The 19,992-nt window shown below is 38.7% G+C and overlaps 1 protein-coding gene across 1 annotated transcript in view; it reads left to right on the top strand.

Moving 5' to 3' along the window:
* RUNX3 (RUNX family transcription factor 3) overlaps nt 1-19,992 on the top strand; it is a 184,046-nt gene that overhangs the window by 135,606 nt on the left and 28,448 nt on the right. Inside the window, exons 3-4 of the mRNA XM_077481884.1 lie at nt 146-302; nt 15,124-15,228. Of these exons, the coding sequence (XP_077338010.1) occupies nt 146-302; nt 15,124-15,228 (262 nt within the window). The remainder of the gene's footprint in view (nt 1-145; nt 303-15,123; nt 15,229-19,992) is intronic.

Raw genomic sequence — 19,992 nt, 5'->3', positions numbered from 1 at the left:
TATAAGCACATACTGCTACATGCTCATCAGCCTTCAAGGGTCTTGGCTTAATGCTGTAAATGAAGCTATAAACCTTGGTGTAGGTTAACTATAAATAATACATTTCTATAAGGATAGTGAATCAGATTTTTTTTCTTATTTTCAGGTTGTAGCGCTGGGTGAGGTCCCAGATGGGACAGTTGTGACGGTTATGGCTGGAAATGATGAGAACTATTCAGCTGAGCTAAGGAATGCCTCTGCTGTCATGAAAAACCAAGTAGCCCGATTCAATGACCTCCGTTTTGTAGGAAGAAGCGGAAGAGGTGGGTTACCCCCTTGACTTTGATTATTTCCAAATGTAAACAACCTTTAATTTCATGATGTTAATGCATAAATAACCCTATGTTAGAAATATGACAAATATGTGTTTTTATAGCAGGATTATTTTCAAACCATGACGTTCATGTCCGGAATAGCAGAACCCTTAAACAAACTTCCCAAGTCAGTGAAGCAAAAAAAGTATATAGAATATAAATGTCATGTAGAATGAACCTTTTTAATTATAGGCACCCAAATCCCATGAAAACAGATAGTAAAATTAGGTGTTATTATTAACAAGTCAGAACGTTGAGTTTGGCCTAACTGCCATGGAAAGCTAAATAAGGGTTTCATCTGCCACTAATGGGTTCTCCATGTTATGAAATAGTGAATGAGATGAAACTGTTTTTTTTCAAACAATTAATCATCTGCAAGCATGAAGTTTGTGGCAATGTGATTCACACAATTTACAAACTGCAAACTTTTGGGTGAAATCTTTGCAGGTTTGCTAGCAGAAAAAAAAAGACAAGCTATAATGTAGTGCATTGTCTTTGACCCCCAACAGATGAGTCACAAGATCCCACAAATTGAATTTATACATATGTATAGTGAGGAATATGTATATGTATGTATACATATTTTATGATGACATATTTGTTTAAACCTATAAATTAAAGCATATGTTATTATTTAAAAAGTCTACCTAGCATAAAATTATATTTTAATTAGTGTCATTACAAATGGTGGAATCCAAACAAGTTTACAATTTAAATGCATTCACTGTTCATATGCCAGAATTCACCCATGCAACTTGCAGATGTTATAAATAAAGCACCAAATGCAGAGGATTAAAGGCTACTTTTACAAATCAAGGTTCAGGCTAAAATTCTCATTTAGGTAGTAATGAATGTGTGCCAAATGTGGCCCTCAGAACGGGATAATGCATGGTTAGTTTCACTGAAAATTGGTGCTGGGGATTAGTGTTGGCAAATGTCTTTAAGGTTTAGGGTTTAGGTTAACAGACATGGTTATGAGTAATTGATCATTTACTGATTTATAAATATTTTATTGTCTTTTCTATGATCAAGTATAAGGATTTTTTACAGAGTTTACCACAATTTGTAAGCTGCTGTAAGAGTACTGTGAAAAATGTATAGGTACTTTTTATCTAGATTTTGTTCTTTTTGGTTTTATTTTTATAGTTTTCTGCAATATATGATCATAGAGTATGGTGGAGTTACATGATCCTTTTACTGTGCCCTGTATGGGCGAAGGCAAAGGCCACTTCAATAATTTTCTCTGTGAGGCTTCACTTACATTATAGAACTAAAGATATAGCAAAAACTATTTTTTTTTCAGTTTTGGATAGAGTAATGAAAGGTTTACAATCCTTGTCAAGATGTTACTGTTGCTTTTCTCCCTGCTAAGTAGATTCTCCCCACTCTATTTGTCATGGTGACCAATGCCACCTAGAGAAAAAGGGATGGGAAATTCAAAATGATTAGATGTGTCATTAGAATAAGAGATAAGGGTAAATCTTCCAATAGGGATATATATATATATATATATATATATATATATATATATATATATATATATATATATATATATACTTTAAAAATCAAAGGAGAACTTCATTACCTTCACTGTGGAATGACTACTATTAAAGGTACATATTTTCAGGGTGTGGTGTGCATTTGCTCTGTCATGTTCTGTCAGCTGCAGAACTGCATTGAATAAATGTTGAAAATCCCTTCATTGGCTTAGAACAGCTTTCTAAAAGCAAAAGCATGCTTCCAGAACCTATAACTTCAGTACATTTAGGACCAACTTAATTTCCTGCCATAGGCTGGAAGCTATAAAAAAACATTTTTTTCTTCTGCACAGTGCATTTAAAATAATAATAAAAAAGTCACTAGTAAAGTGATTTCCATTTAGCTTGAATAATCTGTACTCATTCCAGTCATGTTCACAAAAATTCTTTTTTTTTTTAAATCCTCCGCATATTATTGTCTTGAAAGTGAACACAAGTGCACCTGGCACACCAATTTACCAAAGACTTAGGCCATGGACCAAAATCCTAAGGAAGGCTTGTTATTTTGACAGATACAAATGTTCACTGTTATGTTTCTTTTAAATTCATATATTGTTTTATAGCCTAATTGTCATTTACTTGTTTTATGTTACTAAACCCAGATTGCTTACATTTCTGTAACATTTCCGTTTTCTTGTTTGAGTTTCTAAAAGATGTGTATTATTATTTTCTTCTCTTTCAAACTCAGCACTTAACTGGCTGCACATTGGCAAATGGAAAAATCTCTCCTTTTATGAATTAAGCTCTTATTTCTGCACTCAATTATCCTGTTAGAGTTTGTTCATGCTTCCAAAACAAATTTCCAATCCGGAATGCTTTATAATTCCAAGTCTTTTCTTTGAACTGATTCATCTTGTGCGTCTTGCTGTAATTTCAAAAAAATCCAGAATAAGAGCTCTTTATAGACTTATATCTATCACAAGGCTTTTGTATACTGGTACTACTACCAAAACATTGGGCAGTGAATATATTTGTATAATTCTAAACATTAGATAAGATAAAACAGGCTGTTTGGGGTACAAGTGGTTGGTAATATAGGGTAAGGCCTTCTGTCATACGCAGGATTGTTATTGCATGTCAGAGTAAATTGTCCCTGAACTTGGCTGGCTACCAGAGCTCATTGCAGTATGATAGGATGCCACAGAACCCTACAAGCATGCAGTACCCCTGTTTATACTCTTAGGGAGGCTTGAGCAGAAGCTAAAACAAGAAAATAGACCATGAATGTGATGATACTGAGGTCTGATAAAACCCAGAGAAGGTGACACATTTGACATAACACAGGCCAGATAAGAAAGAAAATAGGGATATCATAAAGCTCCACTAGCCAGAGTCCTCAAAAGGCTTCTAAAAAGGCCTGTTGTAAATGGACCTGTTGTAAACAGTCTAGAGCAATACAAATCATTGAGTCAGTTTTTTTACTTAAATTTTAACTGTCAGCCATCTCAACTTCTCAATTTTAAACATATTCTAAAATACCTGTTGCACCTTTATAAAAAGTTGCACTAATGTATAAGATATCAATCAGTATACAACAAACCTGCCTAATTTGCAAGGTCCAGAAGGCTAATAGGACACATTAGACTGCCTAAGAAGAAATATGCAAAAGATATGTGTCTTATTTGGTGTTTAACAGATTGTAATTTAATTTGCTAAATAATATGCTGGTTATTAGATGTAAATATAGATGTAAATAGGATAGCTGGCATTAAGGGTGTGTCCACTGAAGAATAATAAAACACTCCAACATACCTACATTCCACATCTCAGACTTTTTTGATTGGATGGAACCATTCTGCAACAGATGGCTGCCCTAGTAACTCTAAACTCTCTTCTTACTATCAAAACTACTAGGAATCCAATGGGGTTGATTTACTAAAACTGGTTTTACTAAAACTGGTGCAGCTCTACATAGAAACCAATCAGCTTACCGGTTTTATTGTTAAAGCTTAATTGAACAAGCTGAAGTTAGAAGCTGATTGGCTACAATGCACAGCTGCACCAGATTTTGCACTCTCTAGTTTTAGTAAATCAACCCCTACGAGTTATTAATAGGGGCCTTGGGGGACGATTTACCAAAATCTGGTGCAGCTGTGCAATGTAGCCAATCCCTGAGTTAAAAAAAAAATTACATACCTCAGCAATGTTGAAAATATTGTGGATATGAGAGCTTTAAATGTATTTCCACCTTTGCAGCCAAATTTAAGAAACCCCTACTAAATGTTTATTATGTGTTCCAATTCACACAGCATACGTTATTTTTTTATTATTATTTCTCAACTTTCTAGTTGTTTCTTTGGAAAATAATCATACACAGAACTCTATAGTCAGCTTGTACTGTTCAGAATAACTTACAATGTGCTTATTTAGGAACATGCGTACATATTCGCCAGCACACCATGGATGTGGTGTGCTGGCGAATATGTACGCTTGTTTGATGCTTCCAGGACCCAGCTGGTAATCTCTGCAGCACCCGCTACTTTATGAGCCATTGATACCAGGAACGTGTGCGATAGGAATATCGATTTGACTTATTTAGGAACATTTCATGGACAGTTTGTACTAAAAGTGCATCAACATACATTGCAAAACTCATAGACAGGATTAATTATTGTAAACATATAATACTTACTCAGCCCCCTCATGAACATTACCTAGAAGAAGAGAGCTAAGTAGAATGTTTTCAGTTTTGAGGTTTTCAGAAAAGACCTAGTAAAAAAAAAGAAAAGTTAACAGCAATTTATAGATCTATTTAAATGTGAATAGGAACAAATAACACTGTAGTACTGTATAAAGTACTTTAGGTGTTATCCCAATTTGTCTGCAAATATGGAAATACACTTTAAAATGTATGTAAAGGCAAACTTTTTTTAGTTTTGGATAGTGTGGGCAAGGCTTAGAACCTCTACCAAGTTTTTATTGCACCCTTGCAGTGAAATAATATGGGGGATAGACATTTTAGTTACTAAGATGGAAATTTCCTTTGCTTTGGAGAGATTCCCTCTCATTTCTTGATATGAATAGGATAGGAAATCTCCCTAGCAGGACACAGACAGCAAAAAAATAACCTATGATGGGTTTAATTGTTCCCTACTCTATGCAAAATTTAAAGAAAATGTAAAAAAAAGGCTTTGGCTTTACATCGACTTTAAAATATTTTTCAACATGAGATATTGGTCGAAAAGGAAAGCACACTTAAATCCCAGTCTTTTTTATGTCAAACAATTTTTGCATGAACATGCTTATTTATATCTCCAGCAGCATAAACTTTCAGGCAGAGGGGAAGCAGGTGCAGACTTATCTTGAGGAAACAACAGTGATTAGCAGGACCGGATTTCTCTCAATGGAGCCTTTGCAAACACTCTTTGTTGCCCAAAGCCACATCCCCCCACAAGGATCACTTCTCTAAGGGATTGTTCACACTTAAATTTCTCACTCTTAACAAACGCTTCTAAAGCGTTAATGCGCTTTAGTATGGGCATTAAACTCGCGTTAATGCACTTTAGTATAGGCGTTAAACTTTCATTACTTTCATGTGCTTTAGTATGGTCATTACACTGGTATTTTACAAGCTTCCCAAATGCCCTATGCATGGTTTTGGCACGTTTAATGCGCGTTAAAACTGCACAAATGCCTATTTTTTTTTATAAGGGGAAGTGACATTACAGGAAATAAATTATTTGAGGTGTGGCTTGTCATGGTGAATGCTTCCTGTGCATACACCATTAGCAGGGAAGGCAGCAGCATAGATTCCATTACTATGCTTTATCTCATATTTAGCCTACTGTAGATGAAGTTGATGTATGAGAAATTAGCTGAGCAGAGGAAGAGGAGAAAAAGAGATGTTTTATTCCTCCTGCATAATTTTTTTTAAACTCATTTTAATGCACTGCAAAACACCTGCCAGCACGTTTGCGGGGGGTTTCCGTAGACTTGATTGGCAGGAGTTGAAAGGCTTCAAACTCCTCCAGACTCCACATGAGGTTTCAATGTTGAAGCAAAGTGATGCAATGCTAACGCTTCATGTTTTGTTAATGTGAACAGCACTGTGTGCTGTCCATAGTATCAGTTGCATAGGTGTTTGAGGAGCTTTTAAAATTCAAACGCCTGCTTTCAATGCCAGTGTGAACTTTAGCTTTAGTCCGTCTTAAAATATGGTAATAATACACAAATAACCTAATATTAAATTACTGTATTTTTGCTGATAATGGAAGAAAATGTGTTCAAGCTGGCCACACAAGTTACAATATGATTCTACAAAGTCCTGTAGATCTACCAATAGACTACATGATTCACACACATTGTTGTTAGTAAAGCTAAAGGAAATTACACTGAGACTGTACAATCAAATTGTAATGTATGTCCCCAGCTATACAGTAAAACAGCCTCTTTGTCATTGATGTTAATGTTCACGAGCCTAACAATAAATATGGCCTTGGGTGATCAGGTAAAACAATCTAAATTAGAATATTAACTATTCCTCTGAGGAAAGACATCTGAAGGTGTTTAATAGTACATAATATTTTGAGCTGATTTACAATAAATCACTACATTTATCTAATTGTGTGAAAGGTAAATTCCTTTTCACTTTGAATGTAGAGATGAAAAAAATAAATAAAAGAAATGTCCTTTTAACATGAATGGATAATTGATTTGAATATGTTTGCAATTTATTGTGTGAAGATTCTCAACTCCCTTAGCAAATCAGCCTCAATGACCTTTACTCAGTCCAACTAAAATCAGCTGATTTGGATTAATCCAATCCAGCTAACCTTTGGGTGGTTCACTGAAAACACAGTTGGCTAAAGGATAGATATCACAAATAATTTTCTCCTATTTTGGGACCACCTCAAAACCCCTTTTGCACTTCAATCACCTCATTATCTACTACTAGCCTGTATTAAGAAACTGTCGTTCTACACAGCTTTCATGCCACCTTCCATGGCTGGTAGGCTGTGAAGTTAATTGGCTACACAAGCTGAATACCGCTGCAACCTTCAAGTTATTTTCATCCTTCCAGTAATCACATGGCATTCCCAACTTTTCCACTACTTACATCTCATACATTTTTACTCCCACTACCTTACACTAAGCTCCTCTCTAAACCAATTTACTAAGATTGAAAATGTGTGCAAAAGAGACCCTCACATCCCAGGTCTCATATCTCACCTCTACCTTCAAAACCTGATTCTAAACCCCCACATTTATGAGCCTCTAGGGACAAGACCTCAGATTCTTCTCAGAAGCAATTGATTAGATATTACCTGGGCCCCAACTAAATCTTCTGTACAAAACATTAAAGCATTGGAAGCTAACTATAAAGTCTTGACCCGCTGGTACTTAGTTCCTGCTATAATTTCCAAATTCGTTCCAAACCACTCGCCAACCTGTTTTCAAAGTTGTAAAGATAGAGGTACCCATTTACATATCTGGTGGTCCTGCCCCATAGCTAGCCAGTTTTGGGAGGAGATATTTTAAATCATTTCTACATTGTCATTTCTAAACTGTTTTTTATCATAGTCCCTCTCGACCCCCTTCTGGCATTGCTTTATGCTCCTCCGAACCTAACTCGAATTGAATTTAAACTGTTCCTTCAAATAACCACAGCCGCCAACCAAACCATATTCAAAGGATTGGAAGACTAACGCCCTTGATATAGTAGAGCCCAAACACAGGATCATTAGGTCTATGATCCATGCCAAAATTGACACAGTTCTCCAAGATAGGATAGAATACTACACAAAACTGTGGAAACCCTGAGTGTGCCATTTCCTCCTTCCTCATTTTGATGACTATTTATTGCTTCCTTAGCATTTCCAACTTGACTCTACTTAATTTAACCCCCTACCCCCTCTGGAGCCAGGCCCCCTGGCCCCTAGGACCCTCCTCTACCCTCCTCCCCCCCCCCTTCTCTTTTTTTCCACCAAATTAGACTTAAATGATAAATTCACCTTTTAAAAAAAATAATGAATACACATCTTTTTGCAGGTAAAAAAAATGTGCAAAATGTGCATTTATTATTGTTTTTATTGGGAGCCTGTAAAGCATTGCACTCACTAACAGAAGATTGTGAGTGCAATGCAGAGTCTGTGTGTAAGCTGTCTGGCCGTACAGCAGTTACACACTAACAGAAAGCATCAATGAACTACCACAGTGCTCAACAATGCCATGGTAGTTCATTGAGAACTACAAGCCGACAGCCACAAAGGCCGCTGGACCTTGTCGTTTTCTATTCACAGAACTCTGTGAATCAATGGCGTTTCCAGGCAGGTGGAGACCCGCACATGGCCACCACCTGTCACAACAGGGAGCCGGTGGTTATGGGGGTGTAACATGTTACAAAAAGTTAACTTATCCTTCAACTTCTTGCAAGCTTACACCTCTTAGACTTAGATGCTTAGCATTGCGTTAGGAATATTGCCTGATACAAACTAATAGCCCATGGTTTTCTTTTACTGCCTTTAAATTACCAACTCGAGTTTTAGCCAAGGTTTTACATAAAATCTTGTCTGTTTTCTTTGTGCTGTTTGATTAATGTCAATGGTAATGTTTTTCTATATGATTGTTATGTACTCTGAGACCTCATGTTATCACGTTTTGTATTTTGAAAACGATGTCTTATACTGAGCCAATAAAAATATTGAACAAGAAAGTAGAGATATTAGAGTGTGGTTGTAAATGGGGTTTATTCGGAATGGAGACTAGTCAGTAGTGGTGTACCACAAGGCTCTGTACTAGGTCCTGTTCTATTTAATCTGTTTGCAATTGATATAACTGAAGGTTTGGTTGGCAAGGTATGTCTTTTTGCTGATGACACAAAGGTGTGTAATAGGGTTGATATCCCAGGAGGTGTCTGTAACATGGAACATAATTTGCCATTACTGGAAAAAAATTTGAAAGCAGTAGAAACTGCAGTTTAATGTTCCTAAATGAAAAATAATGCATTTAGGAAAAAGATCCTCTAACAGAGTATATTATTGGGAGCACCATGTCAGAGGTAGAATATTTGGGGGGATCGTTAGCATGGGAGGAAGGAAGTCCTGAATCCTCTATATAGATATTTAGTTATCACTAGAGGGATCAACAGCAGGAGGCAGAAGATCTAGATTTTCCTATAAAGATCACTAGAGGGATTACTAACAGGAGGAACGAACTCCTGATTCCCCCATATAGATCTTTAGTTATAATTAGAGAGATTACAAGCAGGAACTAGGAGGTCGTGAGTCTTCTATATAGATATTAGGTTATCACTAGATGGATCACCAGCAGGGTGAAAGAGGTCCTGATTCCTTTATATAGATATTTGTTATCACTAGAAGATTTACCAGCAGGAGAAAGGAGATCCTGTTTCCCCTAAATAGATTTTTAGTTATTACTAGAGGGTTTATTTACCAGCAGGAGGAAGGAGGTCCTGATCCCTTATATAGATCTTTGGTTTTCACTAGAGGGACCCCCAGCAGGGGAAGGAGGTCCTGATTCCTCTATATAGATTTTTAGTTATCAGTAGAGGGATCACCAGCAGGAGCAAGAAGGTCTAAATTCATTTATTAATCCTCAACAAGTGGTAAAAGGTTTCATTCCCTGCATTAAGGTAAAAAAAACATTTTTAACTTTAGAAACAGTTTAAGTGATCTGAATACCTCTTTTCCTTACCTGTTTTTAATGCAGGAGAACTATTCCCGAACTTGCCCAATGCAGACTTCTTGACATATGTCACTTACAGACTGTCTGATGTATTAAATTGACAATGCTAAAACTGATTATACATCAAGCAGAGAGAAAAAGAGATAGATAGATTGAGGTAAAATTAGAGGTGTAGATCTACCCACAGTACTAATGTGACACTCTTTGAAATATGGTTTCAGTGCAATGTGTAGCATTCATATTAGGTTAAGGTGGGTGGACAGAGGTTAGCACTGTTTTTACTATTTTACTAGACAGCATTAGCAATTCAATTACCTTTTTCAATGACTGGTTTTATTTGCTCCCTAAAATTGCTGTTAAGAACTATGCTTATACAAATTTGAAGAGCTGTCAAAGACCCTTTAGCATACCCAGAAAGCAAGCACACTCAGTGGTTGATTTACTAAAGGCACATTATAAGGGGGATTTACTTAGACTGGAAAGTGCAAAATCTGGTGCAGCTCTGCATAGAAACTAACCAGCTTCCAGGTTTTATTGCGAAAGCTTAATTGAACAAACTTAACTTAGAAGCTGATTGACTACCATGCACAGCTGCACCAGATTCTCAATGCTACAGTTGTAGTAAATCTCCCCCAGACTGTGCATTTTGCAAAGTGCAGTTGCTCCAGTGCTTAGTAAATTACTTCCATCATCCAATCATGTGCAAGCAAAAATGCTGTTTTTTTTTTCCTTACACGTGATTGGGTGCTCTTTACAGAGTGAAGCTTTACCTCATTTACTGAGCTCTGCAGCAACTTCTGCAATTGCACTTTGCAAAGTGCACAGTCAATTTGCCTTGAGTAAATCAACCCCATAGTTCCTTGAACAGAGAAAACTGTAGGTAGCTGACCGACATTTCCACTGCTTGTAATCACTACATACCACAAAGAAGCTACTGATATCTGCTTTAAATTGGTGCCAACCACAAATGGTCATATAGTGAAAGGAAAGAAAAAATTTCTGCTTAACAGAAAATTACATAAACGGATGGGAGTGGTGCATGACAACTAATAAATATCTTATATATATTGTACTTCAAAACAGCTTACTCCCATTATCAAATATCCTATTACTGTACAACCATTTGTAGTACCAGTATTGCTGGAAGAATTAAATAAGACCTGTACTGCAGAATCTGTGCTCAAAAAGACGAGCACAATGGACTAGTCATCAATATTGCCTGTAAGCTAAGTAGAGAACATTTAGTGCAATTGCCTTGTGAAGCATGTACTAATATGATGTGGTAGTATGTACCCTCACAAACGTGAAATAAAAGCTATCATTTGCATATAAAAAATGGCTGACCAATGAAAGTGACATGGATATGACATCCTTGAAACAACACCAGTGTGTCATGGTGAACATTTATTGAAACATAGGTGACTTTGGAAAATCAATATCTAATTCTTTTGTAAGCAGTCAGATGAGGTGCCACTATCTAAGTAATAGAAAGCTGGCACTGCAGACGTGCATGGCGCTGGATCAAATGAGGGCTCAGGTAAGTAAAAAGGGGGGGGGGGGTGCTGAATGGAATGCATTAAGGTAACAAATGTTTAGATTTTACAACCACTTTAACCATGCTTAACCACTTGCCACCCGCCATATAGCAAAATGGCGGTGGCAAAGTGGTTTTAATATCCTGACCGGACGTCATATGACGTGATCAGGATATGAAGCCGCTGCGCGCCCCCGGTGGTGCGCAGCGCGGCGATCGTTGTTGCGGGCTGTCAGTCTGACACCCCGCAACTACGATCTTGGTAAAGAGTCTCTGACGGAGACTCTTTACCATGTGATCAGCCATGTCCAATCACGGCTGACCACAGTGTAAATAGGAAGAGCCGGTGATCGGCTTTTCCTCACTCGCGTCTGTCAGACGCGAGTAGAGGGGAGCCAATCGGCTGCTCCTCTGACAGGGGGGTCTGTGCTGATCAATTATCAGCACAGCCCCCCGAGGATGCCCTCACTGGACCACCAGGGATGCCACCAGACCACCAGGGATGCCCAGCAACAGGTATGCCCCCCTAGACCACCAGGGATGCCAGTCAGTACCCACAATGGATGCCAATCAATGCCCATAATGGATGCCAATCAGTGCCCACAATGGGCATCACTGATTGGCATGCATTATTGTTTGGCACTGATTGGCATCCATCCCTATACAATACTGTACACTACAATGCCCATCCGTGCCGCCTATCAGTGCCCAACCATGCCACCTATCAGTGCCCATCTATGCTGCCTATCAGTGCCCATCCATGCCGCCTATCAGTGCCCATCCATGCCACCTATCCATGCCACCCATCCATGCCAATCCGTGCCACCTATCCATGACAATCCATGCCACCAATCAGTGCCTATTTGTGCCACCTATCAGTGTCTATCTGTGTCGCATATCAGTGCCATCTATCAGTGCCACTTCATTGATGCCACATCATTAGTGCCCATCAGTGCCGCCTTATCAGTGCCAGTCACTGCGGCCCCATCAGTGCCCATCAGTGAAGGAGAAAACTTACTTATTTACAAAGTTTTGTAACTGAAACAAAAATTATTTTTTCACAATTTTCAGCCTTTTTTTATTTATTTAGCAGAAGATAAAAATCCCAGAGGTGATCAAATACCACCATAAGAAAGCTCTATTTGTGGGAACAAAATGATAAAAATTTAGCTTGGATACGGTGTAGCATGACCGCGCAATTGTCATTCAAAGTACGACAGTGCTGAAAGCTCAAAATTGGTCTGGGCAGGAAGGTGTATAAGTGCCCGGTATTGAAGTGGTCAAAGCACAGTAGGGTATTAACTATATTGCCTGTAGGCTCCTTGCAATTACTTAGTTCTCTATAGACATGCCTTATTCTACACTGTGTTTCTGTTTGGGAGTAGAGTTACAGAGCTTTGTTTCTTCAGAGCTGCCCCTCAGTGACCAGGTATCTGCTAACAGTTGGGGTAATATTCTAAAGGCAGAAGCATTTGTGGAGAAAGCACAGATCCACAGAATGAATGAAGCAAAAGCATGGAGATGCTTGTCTGAAGCTCTTTAGAGCTTTCTCTCCAGCAAGGACAACAGTGAGCAGCACAGTAATTACATCACCAAATCTCACTCCAAATTTTAAAAGACTAGCAGTCTGAGGCAGCTATGCCTTATGCCGCATACACACGAGCGAATTGTCTGGCGTACTTAGTCCGGCAAACAATCCGGCGGATAGTCTGGCGGACTTTCTACCAAACGGACTTGGCCACACACGGACACACAGAAAGTCTGGTGTTTGCTAGCGCAATGACGTACAGCACGTACGACGGGACTAGAAAAAGGAAGTTCAATAGCCAGTAGCCAATAGCTTCATTTTTCGTACTTGCTTCTGAGCATGCGTAATTCTTAGTCCGCCGTACTAGCATACTGACGAACGTATTGTCCGCTGAAAGCCAAGTCCGACGGGAAGATTGGAGTGCAAAAATACTTTCTTAGTCCGCCGGACTTCACGCTGGAAAAGTCAGCTGAAGCCCACACACGATCGAATTGTCCGCTGAAATGCGTTTCAGTGGACTAAGTACGCCGGACAATCTGATCGTGTGTAAGCGGCATAAGAGGAACTCACACTTCAGCTGCAAAGCTTCTAGTCTTAGAGTGGTATTAAAACCAAAATTCAAAAATGTAATCCTTGGATGTGATGGTTGCATTAGTTTTCTTTTTTTAGGATTTTTTCCTCTATTTTCACCTGGGGATCTGGCCAGTAACACACCTTCTGTATTAGTGTGCCCCCAGTCAGGATGAAAAAGCACAAAGGGAAACTTTGAACATTAGCATTATCAGTCTTTTCTATATATTTCCTATTATGTTGTAGATAGCAAATATTGACTTTTTGCAGTTAGGTCCTCTCTAAGCCCCTGTACACACGGTCGGAGATTTTGCCAACCAAATCCGTCGGATTTTGCCCGTCGGATTTAGTCCGACGGATTGTGTCCGAAACTGTTGCATACACACGGTTGGGCCAAGTTGGCGAAAAAACCCGATCTTTCAGAACGTGATGACGTAATTTTGTTACGATGGGACTACATTCAGGCTAGTAGCCAATAGCTTTGATGTAGGAATTTGATCTGAGCATGCGTGGCACTTGGTCCGATAAAAATGCTCTACACATGATCGGATTAGGTCCGTCCGGCCCAGTTGGTCGGGAAATATTTCCAACATGTTGGAAAATTGGGTCGGACGGAGATTCGGACGGAATCAGTCCGATGCATACCACACACAGTCGGATTATCTGACGACGCGGTCCGATAAGACTCATTCCGACAGATTCTCCGACCGTGTGTACAAGCGCTAAGAGGGCTTTCACACTGCGCCGCCCATAGCGTTGGTGGTAAAACGACGCTATTTATAGTGGCATTTTACCATCGGATTTGCGACACATTTTGCCCGCTAGCGGGACACTTTTACCCCCAGCTAGTGGCCGAGAAAGGGTTAAACCGCCCACAATATGCAGCAATAGCGGCGTTTTGCCGGCGGTATTGCAGCGCTGCCCCATTGATTTCCATGGGGATCAGCGGGGGAGGAGCGGTAAACACACCGCTCCTTCACTGCTCCAAAGAAGCTGCTGGCAGGACTTTTCCTGACGTCCTGCCAGAGCACCGCTCCAGTGTAAAAGCCGGGCTTCCACACTGGAGACAATGGTGCAGCAGTTTGAGGGCGGATTGCAGGCGCTATTTCCAATGCAATAACGCCTGCAAAACGCCCTCAGTGTGAAAGGGGTCTAATGTCTAATTTACCATGTTATGAGCACTGCAATGAGAAAACTAACATTACATAATTTATTAACAAAAAAAAGTTGCTACATTTTTAGTGTGCACTGTGCAAATCAGTAGAGGCCTAAACTGACTTACATTGCTGCCTCTTATTCTCTCAGTGGTGTTGCACAAGGGATTACAGGAAGTCAATACAAAGAAAGATGCAGGTACTTTTACCAGTTTTATGTAACATGTAATATTTGTTTCTAACCCATTGCTGGATTTAATAGCAGTTTTTATATGTCTCAAATTCTGCTTAAGGCTACTTTATATACTTGTTCCACTGAATAGACATCCTCATCCCTCCCAGGTTTATAAAATCTGTAAATTTGGGAAGCAGTATTCTAAATTTTGTGCTCAAGTGAGCTGTAATTACCTCTTCGCTCTATGTATAATTTATATTGAACTGCAAGAAACCATGTCCTGAAAAACATTGGTGTGACACTAGTATTTTCTATTAATTAGACATGCATTTAAGGGGTTTTACGTTTTAAAGTTTCAATGCATTTAGGTTCTAGATGGCTGACCAATTGGGAACTTCCCCACAACTGTATTATATCCACATTGTGATATATCACTAATACAGAGGGAAATGGTTATGGGGGTTGTAGTATCAATACACTGTGCTTTACACTGGGATGTACATCTTTTTTTTCTGTGGTTTCAGAACCTCAAAGCTCTTGGTGTCCCAGCCTAAAGAGGCCACTACTGTAACATACATAAAGTAAGCAGTGTTCACTTATTATGTATCTTTTTCTTTTGGTCGGCAGGCAAGAGTTTCACTTTGACAATCACCGTTTTCACAAGCCCTACCCAAGTTGCTACATACCACAGAGCCATCAAAGTGACTGTGGATGGTCCACGAGAACCGAGAAGTAAGTTCTAAGCATGATAATTAAAGCAAAAATAAGCCTAATTTACTTTATTTACATCGGCTTTCATAACTTGTTACCATAAATTTAATTTAGCCTTTTTCAATTTAAGATAAAAAGAGCAAATGAGGCTCCCAATTAGCGACATGAAGGATCACTTTCATAAATTGCATACAATGTTCCAATTTTCTCAGAAAACTTCAGTTAACCAAACTATCTAATAAAACAGTATCAACCATACAAATGTAATCAGTTTGTTTGCGTAATACAAATTACTTTCCATTTTAATTTGTAATTCATAGCTCACTTTGTCACTTAAAAGACAGAGAAGTACCATCTTCCCTTCAGTGAACAGATTAGGACATACTCATCTAAACTGTAGAATGAGCACAGATGCAAACTGGGCTGTATTTATTATTCAACAACACCTGAGTACCAATCTATATATACTCCTTCATTATCAAGACATTTTTCAACTTTCAGTGCTGTAATAGTTTGGGTGACATCTGCACTGTACTCAAATTTATTTTATATAATTTTTTTTAGACATATACATCCTTATGGTGGTATTTAATAACTGATGGATTTTTACATCTTTTAATATACAAAGGAAAAAAAAACAGTTATAAAACAGGACAGCATGAACACACTTGAAATTACCCCTTTATGGAAAGTAGTCATCTGAAGGTGGCGTTTTTGTGCCACAATTTTTTGGAAATGAAGAAACAATTTTGTATTAAGGTTGAAAAAAAAACATGGACTTTGGCAATCATACCCTAGATACAGCAACATCATAGGTCATACACAGAGGGAGGAGGAGGCAAAGGGGTTATTGTACAGGTTACATCCAGTGAGAGGATGGAGATGAAGAGGATAATGTTCAGATATGCAGGATAAAGACGGTGAGGGGTAATATACAGGTCACAAGAGACAGGATGGAGCTAAGATGTACAGGAAAAGAAATGGAGGTCAAAGGGTTTCAAAACAATCCCACAATCAAACCCCTTTCTACCCTGAATCTGCTGCATGTGCCCTGGAAATAATAAATGATTATTCAGATATACGTTTCTGAAGCATTATTATTGCCAATCATCTTAAAGAGAAGCTCCAGTTTGTAAAAAAAATATATATATATTTATGTCAGCAGCTGCAAATACTGTAGCTGCTCACTTTTAATATAAGGACACTTACCTGTCCAGGGATCCAGCGATGTTGGCACCCCCGAGCTGATTCTTCAATCGGCATCAGGTGCAGGTACCGGCATCTTCACTAAGGGAAACAGGCAGTGAAGCCATCAGGCTTCACAGCCGGTTTCCTACTGTGCATGCACGAGTCACGCTGCGCTTACTGAATGGTCTCACTGTCTTCTGGGACTCAAAAGGCAGCCGGAGAAAGTAAGAAGAGCTGGAAATACTCAGAGATTGCCGCAGCAATCTTACCAGAATGTGGGAGTGGGTACCTGTCAAAACCAGGTACCCGCTCAACCCCAAAAAGTGCCAAATGTGGCAGTGGGGGGGGGGGGGGTGTGAACAAGCGTAGCATCTCCTTTTGGGTGGAGCTCCACTTTAAAAATGTATGGGTTTGGTAATCCAATGACCTAAAAATACTCATAGTGCTGAGCAATAGAGAAAAAAGAGGAAGCATGATATATTAGAAGCAGGGGAGTCAACAGCAGATTTAAGCCCCATACACACTATCAGATTTTCTGATGATTTTTGTCTTCAGATTTACTAAAACCACGTAGTGCAAGGACCTGCCTGATTGCATACACACTGAAACTCCTAAGAGTTGACCTCATATTACATGGTTTTGGTAAATCTGAAGGACAAAATCAGCGGTTCTCAACTTCTGTCCTCCGGACCCACTAACAGGCCAGGTTTGCAAGATAACTGAAATACATCACAGGTGATATAATTTGCTGCTCAGAGATTGCAGTATTCTAGTCTGCATCTCCCCAAGGTAATACTTAAAATATGGCCTGTTAGTGGGTCCTGAGGACAGGAGTTCAGAACCACTGTTTTAAACAAATACATTAGCAGTTCACATGTTTGTAATTCAGTGAATAACTATAGGAAGTTCATCTACTGCAAGGCCCTTCAATGCAGAAAAAGAAGCATAACTGCAGGAGGTGCATTTATTTTATTTTATACCACTGAAACAACTTATTCAATATATAATGACACAGCTCCTTTTCTGCAAAGATGCGTTGTTCCACATTAGGTAGGCTCAGAATGCAAACATTTGAATGCTGAGCAGCTCTCAGCCGTGATCAAGCTAATGAAAGAAGAAGTCCCACTATGCAGCAGAGGACATAGTAATCTGTTATATGATTTAAAGACAGGTGTACGGTAATTTATTTAGACCAAGGAAATTGTAATCAATTTGCAAAGCTTTAAAGCAGCATTTAAAGACAGCTAATATTTTGTGATATGCTGGTATATGGGTGTATGTGTATGCCTGTTTGCCAATATATGGGCAGATGTCACCCACTTACATGGTGGCTAGCAGTGGCATTGCTAGGGGTGGCTTTTGGGGATATAGCCCTGAATCTAGGGCCCATAGCCCCTAGTCTCTGCAGGGGTCCCCAAGGGGAGGGGAGGCTCTCTGGGGACCCTGATGTAAAGGGGGGTTCTATAGGGATATACATACACACACACACATATATTATATACATGTGTATGCCTGCCAAAGCGTATGACTTTCTTTACTAGGCTGCTATGGGCTCTAGCCCCAGATCTTTTGTAGACCTAGCAACACCCCTGGTGGCTAGCATATTTTCATATTACAGTTGCAAGATCCCAAATAGATCCACAGCTAATTACAGCTACAGCATCCTGGGTGTGTTCAAGTAAGGTATGGATTCGGAAATAGCTAAAAATTTACTTAAAGTGCAACTAAAACTTTTTTTTTAGTTTTGGATGGAGTGGGCAGGTATTAGAACACCTGACACCTTCTATTGCTGTCTGTGACACCGTTAGTGACATTCCCCCTCTCTATTTGTCCTGTTTACCATTATCATCGCAAATAAAAAAAATCCTACATTTTGGTTTGACATCAGAACATTATTAGAGGGGAAATCTTCCAATGGGGACACCAGTTCTGGTGGCCCTGGCGGTGCCCCGGGAATCCCTCACTTTTGAGGGATTTCCTTACACTTTCTGTTTTGACTATGGGGCAGGAAGTGAAGGGAATACTCATCAGTGGGACAAAGATGGGGAAAAAAATACATTCCTTACTCTACCAAAAAATGCAAAATAAGTTACATTTTAAAGAGGTTGATTTATACAGACCAGTCAGTTAGCAAAGTAAAAGTTCACTTAGCTTACTGAATAAAAATATGCTGTGTTCACTTTGTCCCATCATATCCCAGCAAAAATCCTGCTTTTGATTAGGTATTAAAAGTAAAAACAACTTCATCCACTGAGCTAAGTGAACATTCACTTTGTAAAGCGCTACGTAATATTGACAGTGCTATGTAAGTACCTGAAATAAATAAATGTTTTCTGTCCTCATAAACCTGAGTCTCCCTCCTCCTTAGTTTTGTGAGTGTGAATAAGGCTTTATTTTTAGTCTTCAAGACAAAACTCATAGCTAATTTTGACCTGATTTCTCCTCTTTAAATTATAACACACCTACCCATATCAGTAGATTATCTGTACCTTCATCTGTTTAACATATTGTGCACAGTGCAAAGATAATCATTACACTGTTTAAGTTCTACTTAAAGAGGTTGTAAAGGCTCGTGTTTTTTCACCTTAATGCATCCTATAGACTGAAGGACCATACCAATCCATCCAGGGCATCCAAGTGTACTGTGATCTGTGCAATCAAAATTTTTATTTTTTTACCTTTTAGTGATCTTGGCCACCATGCTGCAGCTCAGTTTAAGGATCGTGGCAATCTTCTTATAGCCTAGGCCTTCTCTATGTAGAGCAATATTTCTTTGTTTCAGCTCCTCAGAGAGTTCTTTGCCATGAGGTGCCATGTTGAATTTCCAGTGACCAGTATGAGAGAGTGAGAGCGTTTACACACAAATTTATCACACCTGCTCCCCATTCACACCTGAGACCTTGTAACACTAATGATTCACATGACACTGGGGAGAGAAAATGGCTAATTGAGTCCAATTTGGACATTTTCACTTAGGGGTGTACTCACTTTTGCTGGCAGCCGTTTAGACATTAATGGCTGTGTGTTGAGTTATTTTGAGGGGACAGCAAAATTACACTGTTATACAAGCTGTACACTCAATACTTTACATGGTAGCAAAGTGTAATTTCTTCAGTTTCGTCACATGAAAAGATATAATAAAATATTTACAAAAATGTGAAGGGTGTACTCACTTTTGTGAAATACTGTGTATATATATATATATATATATATATATATATATATATATATATATATATATATATCCTGTACAACAACCAATACTTTTTAAAACAGGAAATATAGTACTGTAATTTTTTGACTATCAACACTTACTCTGATAGGAAATAAAAAAACGATGAAAATATGCTCACACATTTCATGCTGAAGTGTTGACAAAGATGAACAAACAGGAAGAGAGAAAAAGCATGAATTTCCTGTTAAATGTTGATCGTTATATGGAATAGTTTGTATGTATCTATTAACCATCGTGAATGTCATCAAAGTCAGAAATGTTTTAATTGAAAATGTTTATCATTTTATAGAAGCACATGCTAGAGTCCTATGAGAAATATGGTCAAACATACAGTCATCAGTAATATTACAGGACATTAGGCT

Source organism: Lithobates pipiens, unplaced genomic scaffold (genome assembly GCF_037356315.1).
Source record: "Lithobates pipiens isolate NorthernLeopardFrog02 unplaced genomic scaffold, aLitPip1_a1.2 Scaffold_16, whole genome shotgun sequence".
Taxonomy (NCBI): domain Eukaryota; kingdom Metazoa; phylum Chordata; class Amphibia; order Anura; family Ranidae; genus Lithobates; species Lithobates pipiens.
This window is presented reverse-complemented; position numbering and strand designations above follow the sequence as displayed.